Here is a 21997-nt window from a genome sequence, read left to right on the forward strand (position 1 = left end):
GATAGAGAACTTAGCAGAGAGGGAAAAGAAACGCATATCTTGTTATAATGGGTGATTGGAATGCGGTAGTTGGTGAAGGACCAGAAGAAGAAGCTTTGGGAAAATTTGGACTGGGTGAAAGAAATGAGAGAGGGCAAAGATTTTTGGAATACTGTAATGAAAATTTCATGGTAGTTGGAAATACTCTATTTGGTAACGACAATATATGACAGTATACTTGGATATCTCAATTTGACAACAAAAGATATCAAATTGATTACATAATGATACAACAAAGATACCAAAATTGCCTGAGGAGTGTCATAAGCTATCCAGGGGCAGATATTTATTCAGATCATATATTAGTAATAGCTGATGTTCTAGTTTAATTGAAAAGAACCTGGGAAGGACAGAAGAGAGAGCACATTAACTTTGAGAAACAAAGACAAAGGCAATTTTGAAAAATTAGAGAATACATATTGTGAAATCATAATGAAGGGTCAGGAAATTGAATGCACAGAAGGAAGGCAAGATCATTTTAAAAATGGAATCAAAAATGCAGCTAAGGAAACGCTGTGAGTCAAGCAGAGGAAAAAAATAAAGAAAGAAAGAATGGGTACCACCAGGTATGTAACCAAGATCGATGAGGAGAGGAAACAGAGCAAGTGAAAAACTTCAATTACTTGGAAACTGTAATAATGGACTATATGTATTGCTCAACAGAAATTAGGAAAAGAATTGCAATGGCAAAAGAAGGATTCGAGAGGAAACAAATTGCTTTGTGGACCACTAAACAAAGATCTGAAGAAAAGACTTGCCAAATGTCACATCTGGAGCGTTGCACTATATGGTGCAGAGACCTCGACATAGAGGAAGGAAGATGAAATAAGTTTGGAGGCACTAGACATGTGGATATGGAGAAGAAAGGAAAAGTGAACTGGGAAGACCTAGTAAGGAATGAAGAAGCATTAAGGAGAGTTGGAGAAGAAGTCAACATGTACAAAGTCAGCTGAAAGAGAAAACGGAACTGGATTGGACATTGTTTGAGGAGGGACTGTTTGTTGAAGGAAGGAATAGAAGGAATGGTGGAGGGAACAAGGGGAAAAGGAAAATGAGGATATCAAATGCTGGACAATATCAAAGGAGGCAAATATTCAAAAATGAAAAGACTGGCTATGGACAGACAAAAGTGGAAGAGTCTTAACCCATGACAAGACCTGCCATAAGGCAGAATACCATACTACTACTACTACTACTACTACTACTACTTTGGTAGTGTTCCCTGCATGATTCTAATCAGTACCGCCTACATTTGATCAATAGCTTAGGGAGAACTGTCAATTGCTGAATCATCCCTTGATAAGTTTGATGCATCATGGCTGAAATGTTTTAATATGACACTCAATAAAAACTGAAGCTGCAAATATGGACTTGCGAATCACTTAAAGATTGGAAGGAAAGATTCCTGTTTCTTTGAAACAGCAGTCAGCCTCATTTGTGTCATTTCTTTCAGCCAGGCACTTACAAATATCACATCTCTCAGAATTATGGGTGGGATGCTTGCAATTACAGCATCTCAACATTTGACTATTGTTACATTCTCCCCAAGATCACCAACAATAGTCTGAACTCTCTTTGTCTCTGAAAAAGGGTCAAGTGGCAATCCACCTTATCCACACTAAATATGTTTTAGTGTTTACCAAGAAAATCCTTTATTTAATTCGCAACTTGTGCCAACTTTTTGGCAATATCAGTGAAAGAAACACTCGCAAATATGTCCTGCCGGCTAGTTAATTTATCGTTTTGAATGTTATTTAAAAAGTAATCATTTAGCAAAAGCTGAACAATCTGCTGAAAGATATGACCTCGTTCCAAGGTTTATATTATGGATCTACCCATATTAACCTCCTAAAGAGCTGTTCACAGGTGTCAGCTAGTGTCAATAACAATGTTTAATTATGGCAGAGCACAATACGAAGCAATCCTCAGTAAAAGAAACATAATTGTTCTTATTACAATGAAGCATTGGGGTCTTATTAGAGATCTACATTCAAACAATGAAAATTCAGGGTGGGATGTAATGGTATGAGAGTGGTCTCAGTTGCCTGAGACTGCTGTGAGGGTGTTGTGCCAATGCCTGCGACAAGGATTTGTTAAATGGTGGATCTGACTTGAGTACATCAAAAGTACCATTAGGTTGCGCATCACTTAACTGCCACCATTTAATGATGATGTAATTCAGTAATGGCATTTTTATGACATTTTTGAGTCTTGTGGTAAATAATGAGGAATTACAGGGCAATGCTAAGTATTATCATTTGCTTAGTTAAGTAACGTGCAGTTCACAATGCAACTGCTCATCTTCTAGGGGCTAGCACTTATTTTAATGTGGCCTTTAATATGGTTTGCAACAGATACAAAAAGACTCAATTTCTTGCATCAAGACATGGGAAGAAACTTTGCACTCCCATCAATGACAAGGGCATGTGCAAGTGAACTTCATGCACTGCTTAACAAGGCTCCAAGCAATTGTGCATGCACTGGTGGCATTACAAGTAGATGCTTCCCTGCAACAGATGATTACGTTACAGCCCCTGAAAGAAAAAGTTGACCAACCTGTAAGAACAAAATCTGAAGCCAGTTTGAGTCCCAATAGCTCCGTGTCATCTGAAGAGAGTGTGCTTTTCTCAAAAATAAATGAGAATCTTTGCAAATCTCAAGACTACAGTACCTCCATGGCACAGCACACCTGGGAACAAACAGACATCTCCCTCCAATGCCAAGCACCTCGGTCATGGGAGACAAATCTAAGTTGCTATTAGAAGGCAAGGATTGTCTCCATAGGAAGTGATCATCCTGTGCTTCAGTAAATGTTAGGGCAGTAATAAATGCTAGAGCACATTTCATCAATGTGTTCAGTAATATTATGCTTTGCAAAAAGTTACACTGATGCTCAAACCTCCTTGAACAGATTCTTGGAGACAGAAGAATTAAATCATGTTGTAATGATGAGAAGAGCAGCAATGCAAAAGCACACTTTGTTAAACACACAAATATAGATTCCACAGGCAGGTTCGTTGTTTGTCATCTGTTTTGGAAAGAGATGAGTCAGTACTCAATTCTTTTTACACTGAAGCAAAATGCTTCTCACAGACTGAACAGAATCTAGTGTGACAACAAAAGTTTAAAGAAATCTATGCAGAGTTTATGAGGGGGTACAAAGACTTACGAACCAGTAGTCATTACAGATGCAGTTTCGTGTTACAATGCACATAATACTGTCTCTGAGGAAGCCAGCTCAACTACTGAATGAGAGTAGTGTTTGATTTTTCTACCATATTGAACATGGATTAGTAACTAAACAGTTTGCTAATGACAGGACCCATCATTCAACAGGCTTTGTAATCCATAACTTTGTGTTTCTGCATCCACTGCATTGGCTTTACACCAGATATAGAGAAGACATATTGAAAAGTTCTGGTAGCAGGTGAAGATCATGCTTACCAAAAAATATTAAGGAAGAGTGATATGTGCAACACTTCAGGAATACCAATTGAAGACAGTCACATGACAAATGGCTTGTGCAACTTTTCTTGCAGCATTGTGTCTGTTACAACCAGCTCACAAATTGAGTGACCACAGTTAAGCAGCAAACATTATCATTAATTGTTTCTCTGTGGACAATCCTAGGTTGTGATACAGTAGGGGCAGCAATCAAGCTCCAGCAAGATCTCACAAGGATATTTATGGAAGGTGGATCTTCACTATGGAAATTGTGCAGCAACAGTGTGAAACTACTCGAAAATATCCCCTCAGTGGTGCAAGAAACACAACTACCTCTACGGCTTGACAACAATGAGGATGTTAACACACTAGGCTTACTCTAGCTTCCAGCATCTTGTGAACAGTGTCAAACCAGCCCCTGATGTCTACAGCTTCACAAAATGCACTGTATTGTCTGTCACATCATCCAATTTTTATTTATTCGGATTAATTAGGCCCATTGTGACCACATGCAAGATATTTTGCAATGACCATGGCAATGTGAGTTATTGTGGCACAAGCCCTCACCTTAAGAGTTGCACTCCTTGTGGCAGACACTATACAGTGTAATTTGTATGACAGACAGCAATTTTATTGATCATAGAATCATTGCTGGAGGGACACCTGTCAGCATAAAGAAGTCAATACAAGAACTGGTGGATTGTCAAAAGAATCATCATTTGATTCTGTTTCATGTACCAGAGACCTATCTGAATATTACATAGCTACAAACTTACTTTTACATTACACTGCACAAGCTGTGATACATGAGCTTAAAAACATGAAGTCAGTTTTATTGAATTACTAAGCAATGTGTGTGTGATACTCTTGATACCTAGAGACAATAAGACCTATCTACAAAGTGCGTGTGATATTGATTTAAAAACCAGTGAAGTTATTTTAAGAAGATTTTAGGAAGTTTGTCCGGCCACAATTGTAGCAAGAGGTGTGGCTCTTTTATCATTTTAGAAAGGTACTTGGATGTGTAATTGCTATACATATAAATAATTTTGTAAACTGTAAGTGATAATTGGCATTTTAATGAATACTAAATGTCGTGGCGTGCACAGCCACAAAAACGCAACAATCGGCTACCGCAGCAGAATTAAGTGCAGCTGCAACTTAGTGCCGGCACCTTCCGCCAACTGGCGCTAGATACGCTCCCGCCAAACATTCAATCATCCACCAACTATGCATGCACACGAGTGTTTTTCCGGCACAGATGGTCACACTATGAAATGACCATCCACCAGTCAGGTATCGCCAACGGCTGCCATTCATCACTCTGGAATCAGCAGAGGAAGACTGGAGCTGCTGGGTTAAATAGCCGAAAGAAAGGGAAACCGGCGTCTCTCGACCCGGCCCAGACTGCTGCCTGGAAGATACTTCAGTGCAGCTGGAACATCCAGGTGCCACATCTTCACTATGCCAGCCATTGACTCCGGACTCTGCGCCCCTGTACTTCATCGGCATCTGCCAGGAAACATCATGAGAAACCCCCAACAAAGAAATGTAAATTCAGTTCAGTTGCTAATATTTTGATTCAATAAGGTGGCATATTCTTTGGCTTGTCATAAAATTTTGGTAGCAGAAAAAGCCTTTTGTTTTTGAAGAAAGTTTATCTTTCTGTAAAATTAAGCGGTGGCCCAGCTCCTTCTAATAAATTTTTTTGTTCACACATGGGTGTTAATCTGTGTATATAAAACAAACTGTGATATAACCTATTACTTTGGTAATGTTATGTATTTCACAATGTCTATAGTATTTATGAATGATGGTGGCTACCATGAAGTTACTTTTTAGTTCAAATAAAGGATTTACACTTTTATATGGTTTCAGATTTCTCTCTCTCTTGTGCATGAGATCTGGTGCAGGTGAATGCTGCATTTATGTAGGGTTTGACAACAATAGCTGCTTTATCATGCTTCACTGTACCTGCTGATTTGAGTTGTTTATTCCATGCTGTCTCATTCTGGTTCAGTGATATGCCGTGCCCTTAGATCTGTGAGCACTGAGAGAACTGCCATTACATCAATAGAATGAAGATGAAGTTGAGTGTCATTCAGATACTGTATACAATGTACAATCTTTAGTTATTAAGGGGAGTTTCTCTTCTAAATGAAGAGTCTGTATTCTTTGTTAAACATTTTTGATTGTTCAACAGAGAATTTAGACTTGAGGTAACATTTCAGTTACCAGTGCAGAAGAAGTTGCAAAGGTTGTTGGGTGAGGATACCAACTGGAGTGCAGGACATAATGATACCAAAGTCATAGTAAATAGGGTGCGTAGAAAGGAGTTTACTTCATTAAGTAAGTTGGAAGTGTGCAGGGCAGTACACAAAATGAGGAAGTGTTGTAGTGGCTGAAACCCCTGGGCTGATGAAAATTGTGAGCACCCTCGAAAGAGGCGAGGAAGGAGTGTGGTGTTAATTATATGCTACAAAATCTAACTTTCTTGCTACAGGTGAAACTCACATTTGTTCTGCCAGTCTCTGATGTGCTCGATGAAGTTCCTCTCACTTCCACTCTTTGCAGAAGAGGTTCCTGATGAGGTCCTGATGGACAGAAAAAGAAATTTTGAGTTAATATAACGAACATTTTTTCTGCAAAAGGAAAACCACCAAATAAAATAATATTGTTTCAACATGAAATGAAAGAGAACGGAATCATTTATTTAAGAATTTTCAAATTCCTACTGATAAGTGAATGATGAGCATCTAATCTACTCAATTATGCACAAGAATCATCATTACTAACAAAGTTCCAAAACCGCAGAACTTTACTCTGGTTGGAGGATGGCTATCTGAAGACTATCTAGGGCAAACAAACATTTACTGTCAGCATTACAAATAATTACTGAACAAATTTTAAAATTTGAAATCCTGTAGTAATCTGCCTATTAAAACATACAACCTTATGTTACAGAGTTAACTCACTGTGGCAAGTTCTATAGTTACAAACCGTGAGTAAGACTGTATATGCAGCCACACTCACTGCAGGCATATACTCACAATATATTAATCCAGTCTTTTGCAAACAGAGAACTTAGTGACTAGCGAAAAGCTTCACGCACAATTTCAAACAATCATGAATTTTTCTCAGGAATACCCAACACAAAGTTATAGGAAAAATGTTTATCGCTTACAGCATTTTTGCTGTTCATGCAGTAAAACTGCCACACCAAACACCTACAATGTAACTCTCCTTTCTTTAATTACAGATGAGTACATGCAGTTAGGAGAATGAGTGGCAAATGGGTGGGGTATTTCTCAGCTGGATTCTTTGTAGAGGTGGGGCAGCAAGAACAGCTGATGGTTATGGCAACATGACGGAGTAGGAGACTTAATAGGATTGAGGTGCAAGTGGGTGATGTAGCATCTCGCTGCTGCCTTGAAATCCATCCTTATTCCACACAACAGAGGGCTGTCTGTTGCTGCCATGTTAAGGAGCCTGAAATCCAAACTCAGTGCTTAACATCTTGCCTGTGACAGCCACTGAATAGTGTCCATCCATGAGCCATGTGACATTGGACAACTTTCCAGTATTCCTCCAATATTCAGCCTTTATAGCTCACTGCACCATGGAGCACCACCCAATCTAAGTTCCAGACATGACATCAGTTATCTACTTTGGAGTGTCGTGACTATTCCTAGGAGTGCAGAACACAATATTGGTATTTCAAGTGCAGCGTATACTGATGGTGCCTACAGCAGTGTTTGTCAGTTGTTACAAGACAGAGTGCGGGAATGTAAGCTTCAACAATAGTTCTCATATTAGTGCCAATCTTTTAGTGGATCATGACAATGTCTACCTTCCTTCACTAGAAAGCTGTTTTATTTGCTGCATATTACCATGTCCAATGTGTGTTGCAATGAAGCTCTATTCTTCTCGGCTACTCAGGAACACCTCTCTTATGGTGCATTTTTCTTTACTTTTCTGTCTCTGAAAATTTATTACCAGTGTGTTGTATTCCACCAGGTAGCCTACTTACCTGTGTTCATGTGCTTCCACACCAAGCTTGGATGGTTTTGCTCCAAGTTTAAAAAACATTGCTTTGTTTCCTTTTGGTTGCAGATTACTATACACTTTTGCTCTCTCATGTTCTACGACTCTCTGCCTCATTTTTACCTGTTTTATTTTGTGCCTGTCTGGTGCCACTTCATCCCTTCATTCTGGTATCTTTCTGCCTGTGTCATTCCACCACATAATCCCTCCTTCAAGATGTCCTGGCCTGATTCCTGTATTTTTCTTCCAGGTCTGCACCTCCTAGATGGCACTGCCATCTCCTCCATGGGGATAACAGCTTTCAAAGTTGTTGCTGCTGTTATAGTCACAACTTTTCCTCTGAGTACAGCACACAACATTCGACTCTAGGATATCACCAGTGCACTTTGCAGGGCTCAACTTGCACCTTCAGGAATGATTCTCATTAGTGACAGCCATACAGCCTGTTGGGACTATTTATATGTTGATTTCATTATGAAGCTGTTTCACTTGCTGAGTATTATCATGTACGTTCTGTGTTACAATGAAGTTCTAATGTTCATGGCTACCTGAGCATATTTCTCTTCTTGTGCATGGATCATCCACAACTGGTGGTACACAGGACCATGAGTGTGGGTGACAGGTTGGGCAAGGGAGTTCCCTGTATCATAGGGTAGATCATATATATCTTATTTCTGCTGATTGGATTCTTCATAACCCTCTACCAATTATTCAAGGGACTGCTCCATATAGGACTGTCAATACTGATGCAATTCCAAGAAACTATCAAGACATCCAAGACAAAATAATGGAAAAATACAATTGTCTCCACTACACCATTTCATAGGAAGAAAGAAAAATAGTACATTGGAGTACAGTACCGGTACATTTGCGAGAACTAATCTAAACTACAGTCAGGATTTTCACATGGTTTTCTATAATAGATACATGGGTTGGTTTTTATAGCCTCTTACTGCAATGCCAGATATGTCCAGCCACAGATACTTAGTGTTAGCTGTGAGAAATGTAGAAACAATTTTGGATGTAAAGAAATTTTAATGAGAATGTTAATTTTTCTGAACAGTCTAGTTACAAGACACAGACAAAAGTTCCCTTCCAGAATAAGTCAGTAGTGAACATATACATCCAAAACACTATGTGTAGCAAATAATGTAGTATAATATCTTCACTGACTTTGCCACCCACAAAGAAGTGAAAGATTAGAAGCTCCTTCCACAAAACATACTGTGCTCAGTTCTGTAGAAATAAAGCAGAAATACACATTTCTAACACCAACTGTCAGCTTCTGTGGGCAAATAGTATTCAAACTCAACACCACAACACATCACAGTAACACACAGAAATTGGACATTCCTTCAGACGTGGGGAGTCTGAAACAAACATTATGGCAGGTTCCTTAACTCCAAAGGTTAACAGAAGGGTTAAGGGAGCCTCTGAAAATCTTAGTAGCAAATACTTCATAGTTTAGTGCTGAATTTATTAGCTACAGCTTGTGATAAACTACATTCACAACCCAGTATTTCACTTCAGTTTCTACCCTAATAGGTCGTACAAAAATATTTAATTTAGAAATTCAAATCATCCTCAATGAATGAAAAACGAGTACATAGAATATACTTTTCATTCAAGAGCAAACATAAAATGGAATACTTGCATTTGTAAATATTTTTTATGGAAGAATCATTAAAGTGAAAGTATGAAATGACATGAAAGAGTGCTTGGTAGTGGAGAGTTAATGCTTTCTCTTCATCTGTAGAATAGCCAACTTGCATTGGAGCTCTCATGTTACTTGATGCGATATTATTTCTTGGTCAAAGAGGCTTGGCATGCAAAGGTTCAGCTTAGGAAATTGCAGATACAAACAAAGAAAATCTCCTGTGAATATTAGTAATCTTATTTCTACAATAATCCAATACTTAAGCAAGGTCAGATACCAACAAGTGTACGGAAAGTGTTTACATGTGCATTATCTGATATCTGATGCTCACAATGAACTTATTTCTAGTTGTCATGTCACTGGTGCCATATTGGAACACAGAGAAAGTGAAATGTATTTCTCAAATCCTGTTGCTGCCACTCCTGATTCAAATTACACTGAAAAGCAACATTCACCCTGCATTACATTTACTGTGATAAGGAGACTGATAAATGTCAAACACTTGACTGATTTTTGGAATTTGTAGATTGTAATCATAAAACAAGAATTGCTATTCCACACATATTTCAATGAACACTTGTGAAACATTCAATTCCTACTAATGAATGCCACAGACGTGATTGTTTTGTTTTGTTTTACGATGTTTAAACACTCAAGGTCATAAGCACCCATGTCAAAACTATGGAACACAAAAACAGAGGAGTTGAGCTACTGAACATCAATCCCAAATGACATAGAACAAGACAGCTAAAAGCATGGGCATGGAGAAAGGGCTACAGAAAACACCATACAGAAACGGAGGACCTTCACCATATTGCTTTGACGGATAAAACGTAACACTCTGTCGATAGCCAGCACCTCATTTGCTAAAATGACTTTGATGGCAAACCCAAACAGGAACATAAATCATTCAAAAATTGAAATTGCATCAGTACGTGAGAGGCAACTAAAACATGGAACAATACGTACATAGAAGTGGGGGAGAAACACTTGTCAGATGATGATGGCAAAAAAGGCAGTGGTCAATGTAAGAAGTAGGAAAGCTAGAGATTGCAAATCAGGATATGAAAGGAACAGATTAGATGGCCTTGGATTGTGTGATATGAGATGGGGAGAAAATGATCTTTTACTCAGGGACTCAGGGGAAATCAAGAGTGATGAAAATGGAATAGTAATATTGATTGGGCAAAAGGTGAAAAATAGCGTAATGAAGGTACAATATATTGATGGAGGACTGATGATGGTAAGATTGAAGGGTAGTTCAAAAGATTTGGTGTTAATACAGGTATATAGTCCAACCAGCCAGCATTAGATGAAGTTGAAGAAAATTATGAGGAAATATAAGAACTCCTTGATAAAGAAAATAGGAATGCCTGCTGCATCATAATGGAGGACTGGAATGTGGAGGTTGGTAAAGGAAGAGACGAAGATACAGTAGGAAAATCTGAATTAGCAACAAGAAAAGAGAGGTGAGTGACTACTTTCTGTAAAGAAAATTCATTAGTAGTGGTCTAACACATTATTTGAACACCACAAAAGGAGATGTTACACATGGCTATGAAATTTGAATAGGGAAAGATATCAGTTGGAATACATCCTCACACAAAAAGGTTTAGGAACTGTTTGAAGAATGCCAAAGCTAATCCAGGAGTGGATATAAATTCAGACCACAACCTAGTAGTGGAAGAAATGCAAGTGTAGTTGATAAAAGTCTAGAGAGGTAAAGCAAAATGAACATAGAAAGATTCAAAGAGGTAGGAAAAGCATCAGATTTAGAAAACAGATTGACAGAAAAATATGAAAGAGGTAGTGTTGATGGAAGTGTTAATGACAAATGAACAAAAATGAGGGAAGGACTCATGGACTCTGCCAAAGAAGTACTAGGAACTAGAGCATCCCAAAGTAGCAGGAAAGAATCGATAACAGAGGACATGTTGAAAAAGATGGAAGAACGGAGAAAGTGGAAAAACGTAAGAACTGAAGTAGGTACAAGAAACTGAGTAATGAATTAAAAAGAGAAACTGAAGAAGCAAGGGAAAAATGGATGACACAGAAATGCACAAAATAAGGAAACTGGAAAAAGAGAGAAATATGAAATGATGTATAGGCTGGCTAGTGAGAGAGGTTTTTAACATAAGAGAAAGTGGAATAAGATGGAAAGAGCAGATGGCACTCTAGCAGAAGAAACACAGGAGGCTTTGAACATATGGCAAGAATATATCGATTGTCTGTATAAGTGGGATGAAATACAAAATGAAATACTGGTTATGTAGAAGGTGAGAGTTTGATGGCTTGATCCACAGCTGGCAGGGGATGGGAATTCTACCTTGAAACAGGGCGATTTCACAACCTGATAGCTGAATTTAATGTCTCATGTTTGCATGGCCATGTCCTTCACGGAGCGAGGGGTAAAAAGAACAAACTATAGGTGCGAGATGGGAGATTGCACAGTTTGCAATTAGCCAGGAACTTGTAAGCAACTGCGTAAGACACTTTTTCCTTTACCCGGATCTCCCAGACAGCCCACTCATCACGATACATGGGACAATCTAGAGAGGAGGTGGCATGGTCACCATTGCAGTTTATACAGTGGGGAGAAGTGGTGGCCAATCGCCCTCGTGCACATCCCTACCAAAGGTTACACATTTGGCTGGCTGATGGACAGCTATGATATCTTGATCAGAGAGGTACGACTGGATTTCAGCCTCCGTCAGATGACTGAGCAGCCTAGTGTAAATAGCACTAAGGGAAGAATTCAGAGTTCTATGGGCCTGTACATTAGCAGGATAGATGTGGAGAAGTGAGGCGGAAGTAATTGTTGTGCTTAAAATCAGAATTAGTCTCTAAAAGCAAAGTGCCATTCCATAGATGAGAGCAGGATTCACAGGGTCAACAACTGCATAAACATCTTTGTGAATAATGAACAGATCGACCATCTTCACTATGTGAGACCACGAGGTACCGTGGTGCATCTGGAAAGGTCTTTGAATCATTAGCCTCATTCTGTCTAGGTTTTTGTATACACTGAGTGTGAAGATGACTGGCTCATTGTGACAAAATCCTGAATGATCGATAGCGTCTTCAACAGCATGCTCCATCGAACTGGGATACACCTTCACAAGGGAGCACACCCGCCTTAGGTGATTGGTCACACCTCAGGTCACACCTCCCGAACACCTTACAGATGGACCAATCAGCAATTTGGGAAGGTTGTAGCTCAGGCAATCACCCCTCCTTGGGTCTGGCCTGTACCAGGGTTTATGTGCAAACCCTGCCTGTCAACCTGGGAATTATGCAGTACCCAGTCACCTGTTACATGTCAGATGCATGTCATGGCCATCAGGAGCACACAAGGAGGAAGAAGAAAAAGATTAACCTCAAAAGCCAAAGCAGAGTAACGAGAGGAGGAGGGAAACGAAGAAAGGGAAATGAAATGAAAAACAGTGGAGACCTTAGCAAGAGCTCATCACAGATATGCTAGTTTTCTGTCAGTAAAATTACTATAACTAAATACAATGAAAATTGCAAATATATTTATAAGTGTTATTTAAATTTGTAGATACTTCACTGCAAATAAAGGGTGAAATTTATAGTGTGACCTTAGCAAGAGCTCATCACAGATATGCTAGTTTTCTGTCAGTAAAATTATTATAACTAAATACAATGAAAATTGCAAATATATTTATAAGTGTTATTTAAATTTGTAGATAGCACAATGTACTCAAATTCTGACTTAAAATGTGTGTGGAGTACCACAAATATGATTTCAGAAAATCTGATTAAAGAATATAATATTATGAGGCAGCAAATTTAACTTGCTGTGTCAGTTCTGTAATTGGGTGGTGGTGGTGGTGGTGGTGGTGGTGGTGGTGGTGGTTAGTGTTTAACGTCCCATCGACAACGAGGTCATTAGAGACGGAGCGCAAGCTCGGGTTAGGGAAGGATTGGGAAGGAAATCAGCCGTGCCCTTTCAAAGGAACCATCCCGGCATTTGCCTGAAACGATTTAGGGAAATCACGGAAAACCTAAATCAGGATGGCTGGAGACGGGATTGAACCGTCATCCTCCCGAATGCTCTGTAATTGGGAATCCTGTATTTCCTTACTTTCATAGAAGAACATAGTTCTGTAATTTAATGCCTGAAATGAAGTAAACAAATTTCATGGAAGAGACAAATATCAGTAATCCTTTTTTCTGTGGGACGAAATGCAGTTGAAGCAAAAGCATCTAGAATCAGGGTGGTGAGCACTGAATTTTGCACAGGAAACAAAGCATTATCAGAAACTGTACTATTGGTAAGTAATGTTTATATTCCTGTCCTCTGTCTAATGGGAAGGCGACAAACTTCAATGTTCACATGTTCTGTAATGCAGGATAACATTGCACGTAATAACCAACGCAAGTCAGTATTGTTAATAGTGGGCTGATGATACACTTATGTATACTACCACATTCTCTGAATCAACCTACTGCACCACAAGCTGTTAATTTGATCTAATTTTGCCAGCACTATCTCATGCAACAAATAGTACCATAGGATAAACCAGCAGAAAAATGCTCCTGTTGGAGCAAATAAAATATGAATATGTTCCTCTTTGAAATACTGACAGGAGACTGGAGAACCAGCAGCCTCAGTCTACATTCTGCCTCCCTCTCCAAACATTTTTGTCTATGAACATATTTCCACTATTTTAACACAGAATATTCTAGAGTTTTACCTGTTCTCTCTCTGTAGTGAAGCCTTCATACTCAGTATCTCCCTCTCACTGTCACTGTCACTGCCTATGTCTCTGTCTATCTACCACTTTCTCATTTTCTCCCACTGATTTACAGTATATCCCACTGCCACTGTCTCTGTCACCTCTCTCAATTACACTGTCTCCTTTTGTCTTTCTTTGATACTCCCACTCTCTCCACAACACATTAACAGTTCAAAAATTCTGGGGCATCCAAGTTATTTTTCCTCTTAAGCACTGGTGTGTAAAATTTTGGTCTAAAATTTGCTCTCTGACAACTGTGTGTTCAAACCCACTGATCTTAGAGGGTCCAGACTCCACCCCTCCATCATCCACAGAGCCTGTGTATTGTACAGGGGACACCGCCTTATAGTAGGCACCTTCAGTGCCGGGCGGGAGGGTTTGCGTGCTTCGGTGAAGTCGAGAGCTATGCCGGCGGTAGCATAGCTACTGGCAGGGTCTCCCAAGCCGGACTGGTCCCGACAGAGGAGCCAGACAAAGTGTGTCCCACAACATAGGGCAGGGAGGGCTCTAGAGGCGTAGTGAAGCCAGCTTCCCTAGAGGAGTAAACCTCATACAAATCCTGGTCCTCCAGTTTGGGGGTTGGGCATGGGGCTAATAACCCCATACTGTAAAAAAAAAGAATATTACAGAAATTCAACAGAAGCCTCGGAAACTGGATGGAAAGCATGTATCACGACCCCGGCAAAGGAAACGGATAAAGGATCTAACAGTAGCATCATGGAATGTGAGGACAATGCTTCAGCCTGGAAAGATGAAAGAAATAGCTAATGAAATTTTAAAATTCAAATATGATATTGTAGGGCTACAGGAAATAAGATGGCAGGGGAATGGGCAGATAAACAAACCTGAGTACTCGTTGGTATATAGTGGACCAGAAGAAAGAACAGGCCAACTTGGAACAGGGTTTATAATAACTAGGGAAGTTAGGAAAAGCCTTCTAGAATTTGAACCCATAAATGAAAGGATGTGCAGACTCAGACTAAAAGGTAAATTTAGGAATATATCAATAGTTAATGCACATGCACCAACAGAGGAAAAAGAGGATATAATTAAAGAACATTTGTACGAAGACTTGGAAAAAGTATACGGTGCAGTACCTATATATGACCTGATGCTAGTAATAGGAGATTTTGATGCAAAAATAGGGAGGAATGAACATCTGTATGGAGTTTCTGGAAAATATTCACTACATGAAGAAAACAATGAGAATGGAGACTTATTATGCCAATTCGCAGCAAGGAATAATATGATTATTAAAAGTACCTGCTTTCCACATAAAAGGATCCATCTGGGAACTTGGAAGTCTGCAGCCAATGGAGTAGTCAATCAGATTGATCATATTTTAGTGATCGCACGCCACTCCACGTCAGTTACGGATGTACGGAGCTGCAGAGGACCAAACTGTGATTCAGACCACTTTCTGATAAAATCAGTCTTGAGAGAGAAACTGTCACTAACAAATGGCAACAGAATGGGAAAGATGATGAAATGGAATACAGACAAACTGAACATCCCCGATGAAGTAAAAAAATACCAAGCAACACATACGACTCAGAGGTATGGACATTGACAGAACACGATAAAAATGCTCTAAGAAGCGTTGAGCGGAAAATACTACGCAAAATCTATGGGCCAATAAGGGAGGAAGAAGGCTGGAGAATACGCTACAATGCTGAATTACATGAGTTAATACAAGGCAGGGACATAGTAAAATTTGTTAAATCACAGCGAATACGATGGCTAGGACACTTGGAGAGAATGGCAGAGGATAGAATGCCAAAGAAAATGATGAAAGGTATGATCCATTCAGTTAGGCGAAAAGGGAGACCTAGAAGAAGATGGATCGATGAAGTAATAATGGATATCAGCAATATGGGAGTCCGGGGGTGGAAAAGAGCAGCAAATAACCGAGAAGTGTGGAGGAAGATTGTTGAAGAAGCCAAGGCTCACCAAGGGCTGTAGAGCTACTGAAGAAGAAGACTGGTGTGTAAAATTTTGGTCTAAAATTTGCTCTCTGACGACTGTGTGTTCAAGCCCACTGATCTTAGAGGGTCCAGACTCCACCCCTCCATCATCCACAGAGCCTGTGTATTGTACACACACATCTTTTGTTTTGACTACACTGCCTCCTCTCTCTCTTTCTCCCACAGACTGTCTTCGTTTATCTCTCCTCCTCCTTTACTGCCACTGTCCCACTGACCACTAATATCTCTTTTTCCACTTCTCTAAAGAAATTCCCATCACTTGACTGTTAATTGTTCATTTGTTTTACACAGTCATGATCTCAGCTTCATAGCTTTTCTCAAGATCATGTTGAAATGTTAAAATACCTTTACCCTGTCTGTACTTATCAAAAAAATATTTTTCATCTTAAAAGATGAGTTTTATTGCAGGGTATGAGTACTTGTCTAAGATACGAAATCTGGATCACATTGTGCACAGTTGAAAACCAGAACTGGCCTTTGGAAATAGAAATATGTTTTTTCAGTGATGACATGTCACAGCAGGGCAGACATTTTTTAACATTTCAACATACACACAAGGTTTGCTATAAACCCAATGTCATTATTGTGCAAAATAAAAGCACACTCAGAAGTCAAATGAAGGACATTTGTGACAAAACATTTTATCATTTGTTTCACTTTATCCGATATTTTGCTCATCAATTGCCATTCATTGAAAATATCTGGCTTGTGATTTGTACCATAAAAGAGTAAAACTGTAAGAAATATTTTACGGCATTTCCAGTCTTTCCAGTATTACAAAATTTTTGCCATCATTTTCTTTCCAGATATATTAAGATCCTTGTTACCCAATTTTTTCTTACTGCAATACCACTTTGGCCATATCTGTATAGGTATCAAGTGTCCATTGTTTAGAGCAAGTGATCGTAAAGCTTCATGGTGAAAAAAGTCTGACTAAAAACACAATTTTGTGACGTGAGAAATCATTAATTGGCCCTAGAACCCTTGCCACATGTCTATGGCATCAGACAAAACTACATTTATGCATCAGACCAGTAATTACATGCATATTTTGCAGCAAAAGTATGACAACTTGGAACCACTGGTTTTTAGTAACAGGTAATGTTATAAATAAATGTTTTGATGTTCCCTGAGAATGTCATCTTTAGAACATACAGTAAAGTTTTCCATTATTTCCCATCAAAAAGAAATGAAAGTGACAAAAAATGGCTCTGACCACTAGGGGACTTAACTTCTGAGGTTGTCAGTCCACTAGAACTTAAAACTATTTAAACCTAGCAAACCTAAGGACATCACACACATACATGCCCGAGGCAGGATTTGAACCTGTGACTGTAGCGGTCACGCGGTTTCAGACCAAAGCGCCTAGCACTGCTCGGCCTACCCGGCTGGCTAACTTTTACATTTTACCCTGTACTGTACGATAGTTGCAGTACCACAATTCTTCCTTCAGGTATACAAAATGTCACTAGAGTGATGTCTATCCAAAACACAGGACCATTAGTTCATTGATCAACATAACCTGAGACTTGACCCACAAAAATTGAATTTTTACATACAGCTTTTTTGAACATAGGGGTGCTTCACACTGTCAGGCTTAAACCAATTGCAATTGTAGAGGTGTGGTTAGTGTTCAGTAAGAAACTATATTTACACTGTATTTAATCCCAATGAGCACATTTTCTTATCTCCAATATTCCTCAGACTGTCATGTTTCATGTCAAACCTTCTTTAAAATAACAATAAAATTGGGTTAGTATAACAATACAATGAAAATCAATTTTTAGCTTATGCAAGCTTCCAGAGCCAGACCAAGTACGTTATATTTTCAATACAATTGGGTTGCTATATTTCTAGTTAGAATCCAGCCAAGTGTCACACTCCATGACCGGTCCTCACTCTCAACAGCCCCGATTACAATGGCTGAGCAGCTTCTGAATACTGCACATTCCTGTTCTTGATATTAAGCAATGCTGAAGTTCATTTAATGAACAATATCCGCTATATAGAGGACAACTGGAAGCTAGGGTTTTGGAGTGAAGTGACAAATTATTATCTTCTCCATGACAATCTGATGGCGGGATTCAGTTTGCGAAACCCTATGTTTGCTTTACCTGCCATCATCTTCGTGCCAACAATGACATGCACAGGAGGCATGCCATACAATATGCTAGTCCTCCTCATTAACTTGTTCTGTCCATATTGCACTTTAGAAAATGCTAAATGCAGAAGGATAAGCATATATTTGACAGTACTCTGTACTGTCTACAGCAGAGGATGATTGCAGAGACAATGACTGAGTCAGTTCAACAATGCTAGCTGTCATGAAGTGGAATTATGAGGAAATGATATATGGACAGTGACATTCCTGAAGTGTGCCTGTATGCCCATGTTCCAGCCTGAAGGCAATGGTTTATCTTAAGGATGAGATATCAAAGTGGCTACACTCCAAACCCGATGTCCACTATCTCCACCTTCTCCAGTATCGACTATCCAGGATGGATGGATGAAAGTGTCCCTAGAGGAGTTCAAGCCATCAAAAATGAGAAGGGTGGGCACACCCCATCTTCAAGTCCACTAATATGTGCCCTTATGCATTGGAGTCCGTAGTGTGTAGAGTAGGAACACCAACCTCTGACGGTGGGCACTTACTGTTACTCACCTAGTGCGGCTGCATCTGGAGACCTAGTACTGGGGCCGGCCTCTGGTTCCCGGTCACGCTGACTGGCCTTGCGCTTAGCACCACCAGCTGTAAATACACAGAGAGGAAAACTTCTTTTAAAAATCTTTATCTACTGCTTTAACGATGTGTTCCTATTATACCTGCAATGACTGGCATATAAGGGTATTTTAACTTACTGAGCTGTACTGAGCCTACAACCGATTTCAGCAGCCGTTATTAAGAAACTGAAACCCATGTTCATTGCATGTCTGTAGAACAGAAAGCACAAAAGAAAGAAGGAAAGAAAGAAAGAAAGAAAGCTTTCAGCATTGTCCTCAGGGAAAGAAATTTTATGAACTGTGCTTATACACGACACTCCAGAAGAATGATGCACAGCCCTATGCCCTATTAACAATAAATTACTTTCTTTTAATATCATGATTACAATATGAAAATAGTGATACTAAACAATTCGTCATACATAAATGTACGGATATTGGTCATTAGATTTATTTCTATTTTGTAAGTGGTGACGTATGTCTTTTTATAAAAATGTGATGTAGCAAAGACATTAATTATGAATTTTGAAGTAATTATAAAAGAGTTTCAGAAAAGTATAGAAGGTAAGGTATAGAAGATAATTTGTCAATTGACTAAATCACTACACTGCAACACATCTGGCTGTAGTGTTAGGAGATAAAAAGACATGAAACAGAAGCTGTGGTTGACAGAGGAGTAAGACAGGTGTTGAAGTCTTGCACAGCTAAACAATCAAGCACAAAATGTGAGATTAAGTGACCACAGGCTAAATTTATAGTCTGCCCACACCACTTGTCATAGCCAAGCACCAAAAATGTATCGAACCTAGGTAATTAATAGATATAGTGCCTGTTCTTTTGGTCACACTTCCATAACAACAGACACCATACCTTTATAAACACAGGTGCCTAATGGCATATTTGCCTTTCAGTCCAGATGCACTATGTTGTCTGCTATTCTACAGAAATACAGTACACCTGCAAGCAAAGAAAAATAACATACTGGGTACAACATGCTGTAGTGTCCGTCATATGGATATTTGGGTTAGATAGGAAACACGCTTTGACAGCAAGAGTAATTAAGGTGACCACTCATGTAAAGTGAAGAATCTTTGTCCAAGTCCCAGTACAGAAGAAATTTTCATCTGCCACTATTCTGTTGTTTCAATGCCATATTTAAGTAAAAGTCAAATTTCTTTTGTTAGCCATGGATAAAGGTTCATTCCAAAAATGTTGGATGTAACTACAGTGCTTAACTACAGACATCCCCGTCTTCTCATTTGTGCATTTGTGTGCAAATAATCCTGCAGCATGAGAAAAAAAATGCTGTGAAAAAACTGGTACAATACATACACACTGACGAATTAAATTGTGAGGATCTGAACAGTGAAGTTTGGAATACATTTTGATTGGTTGTGGATGAAAACAGCACGTCAACTATGTACATATACTGCTTTGAATCACTGTGTGTCCAGTAGGAACTTCTCATTTAAAGCAATGCATTTGTATGAAAACCCACACTGACACAGCTATTTCAGTGATACTGAACATATTAAACAACAGTATAACAATGATGTGTGTAGCCATGTGTGCAGAAGGCACAAGTCCTTCTAATGCCATTTCTGGTGAAGGTTTCAAAGAACTAGGCCAATGATTAATGGATCTAGGTGCAGATTCAGCACTTCATATGTACTGAATACATCAGTACAGCACCACAAATATCAATGTTGTCTGCCATGTCTTGTGCTTGGAAACAAATCTGTTCCATCCATTAACAGTGTTTACTGATAGCAACATAATGCCTATCTTATCATCTTTGAGTTTGTATTCAGTACTGCCCAGTTCTGTCTCAGGATTGTTCTTCCACCCCTATTAGTTTTACCTGAACAGTGACCCACAGAACTATGGATAATGTAGCTCACTTAAAATTGGCCGATATGCAACTTTCGTACGGGTTCACTGAATGCAGTGGAATGATTCCACTGTGCTGAGCTATTCCCACTGCAAAGGCCGCCACATCACAATTTCATCTACGTGCAGTGGCATTAACCTGCATTTTGTTTTTTGATGTTTGCATATTTAAACTCTTACAGTTTTGTAGAAGTTTTTCATGGAAACAATTGTGATATGGGTATCAAACTAAATCACTTATAATTACATTGTTACTGTGTGACAAGCTGCTGTAGACTGTGTGTCCCTTTTACCAAAATATTTAGGTAATGCTAAACAACATCTAGACATGTGTCTGTGGAGTTCTAGTTCACTATTTGTACTTTCTTCAACCCTGAATATTTTATGACATTGTTTTCCAGTTTCGTTAATTAGTTCATGTAAGTTACAATTTCAGTATACTGTACATTCATTAATAAGCAAAAATACATGTGTCACAATTTAACTTTAAGGAACAACAACCTAGTCAGCTTTGTAGACCAGTTGTTCCTGACACTGAATAAGTAATTATTTGTACATTATTTACATAGTTCAAAAGCCATTAATTACTTAAGACACTATTTCATGACACCACTTATTCCTGTACACTGACACTCTTTTCTAAAATTCTGATAACTGGTAGTCTGAAATTTTCTGTATGTGGCGGCATTCTTAAGTCCCCAAAATAATTTAGCTCAAAGGAAGTATTGAAATGTAAATTTTTTTAGTTTCTGGAAAACAGTGACTGTTGGAAATCAGGGATATTTTGTTGAATATCGACAAAGAGGCACCATGTGGTGTAAATCAAAGATAGAATCACTTGGTACATGAAAGAGTTAGTAATAAAACTCATCTGTTTACCTCTATAATCATCAATATCATCATCAACAATATTATCAACATCAACAACAAAGACAGTAGGAAGGATGAGTCAGAGCATCCATCGTAGTCTTCCAAACTCAAGTTCAAAAGGAAATTCTTCAGAGGCACCTTGAATGTGAACTCATTACTAAAGTTTGGTAAACAGGAAGAACTTTAAATTCTCTTAGACAAGCATGACGTACAATTTTTAGCAGAACAAGTAACAATTTCCAACAAAAATGATGCAGAATCTAAAAAACCACAAACTTTTTTGAGGAGAAACCAGCAATAAAAATTAAAAAAGATATCCCAATACTTGGTACTGCCCTCTATATTCATAAAAAGTTTGAATATAATGTGACAATCTCATTCAGAAAGACACACTTCTCACAGTGAAATGCAAAAATAAACAGTATACCTTTTAATTGCCACATTCCAAATAATGATGATGATAAGAAAAATACAAGTGAAGTAGCAGCATTTGTCAAGATTTGGAGGACAAAATATCAAAAGCTACAGAAGCAGCTTTTGTAATGCTACTAGGGTATTTTAAGAGAATATCCATCCCATAAAAGATG

The 21997-nt window shown here is 38.8% G+C and overlaps 1 protein-coding gene across 1 annotated transcript in view; it reads right to left on the minus strand.

Moving 5' to 3' along the window:
* LOC126440357 (circumsporozoite protein-like) overlaps positions 1–21997 on the minus strand; it is a 155611-nt gene that overhangs the window by 83440 nt on the left and 50174 nt on the right. Inside the window, exon 5 of the mRNA XM_050090647.1 lies at positions 18592–18678. Coding sequence (XP_049946604.1) covers positions 18592–18678 — 87 coding nt within the window. The remainder of the gene's footprint in view (positions 1–18591; positions 18679–21997) is intronic.

The sequence above is a fragment of the Schistocerca serialis genome, unplaced genomic scaffold (assembly GCF_023864345.2).
Source record: "Schistocerca serialis cubense isolate TAMUIC-IGC-003099 unplaced genomic scaffold, iqSchSeri2.2 HiC_scaffold_1362, whole genome shotgun sequence".
In the NCBI taxonomy this organism is placed as follows: domain Eukaryota; kingdom Metazoa; phylum Arthropoda; class Insecta; order Orthoptera; family Acrididae; genus Schistocerca; species Schistocerca serialis.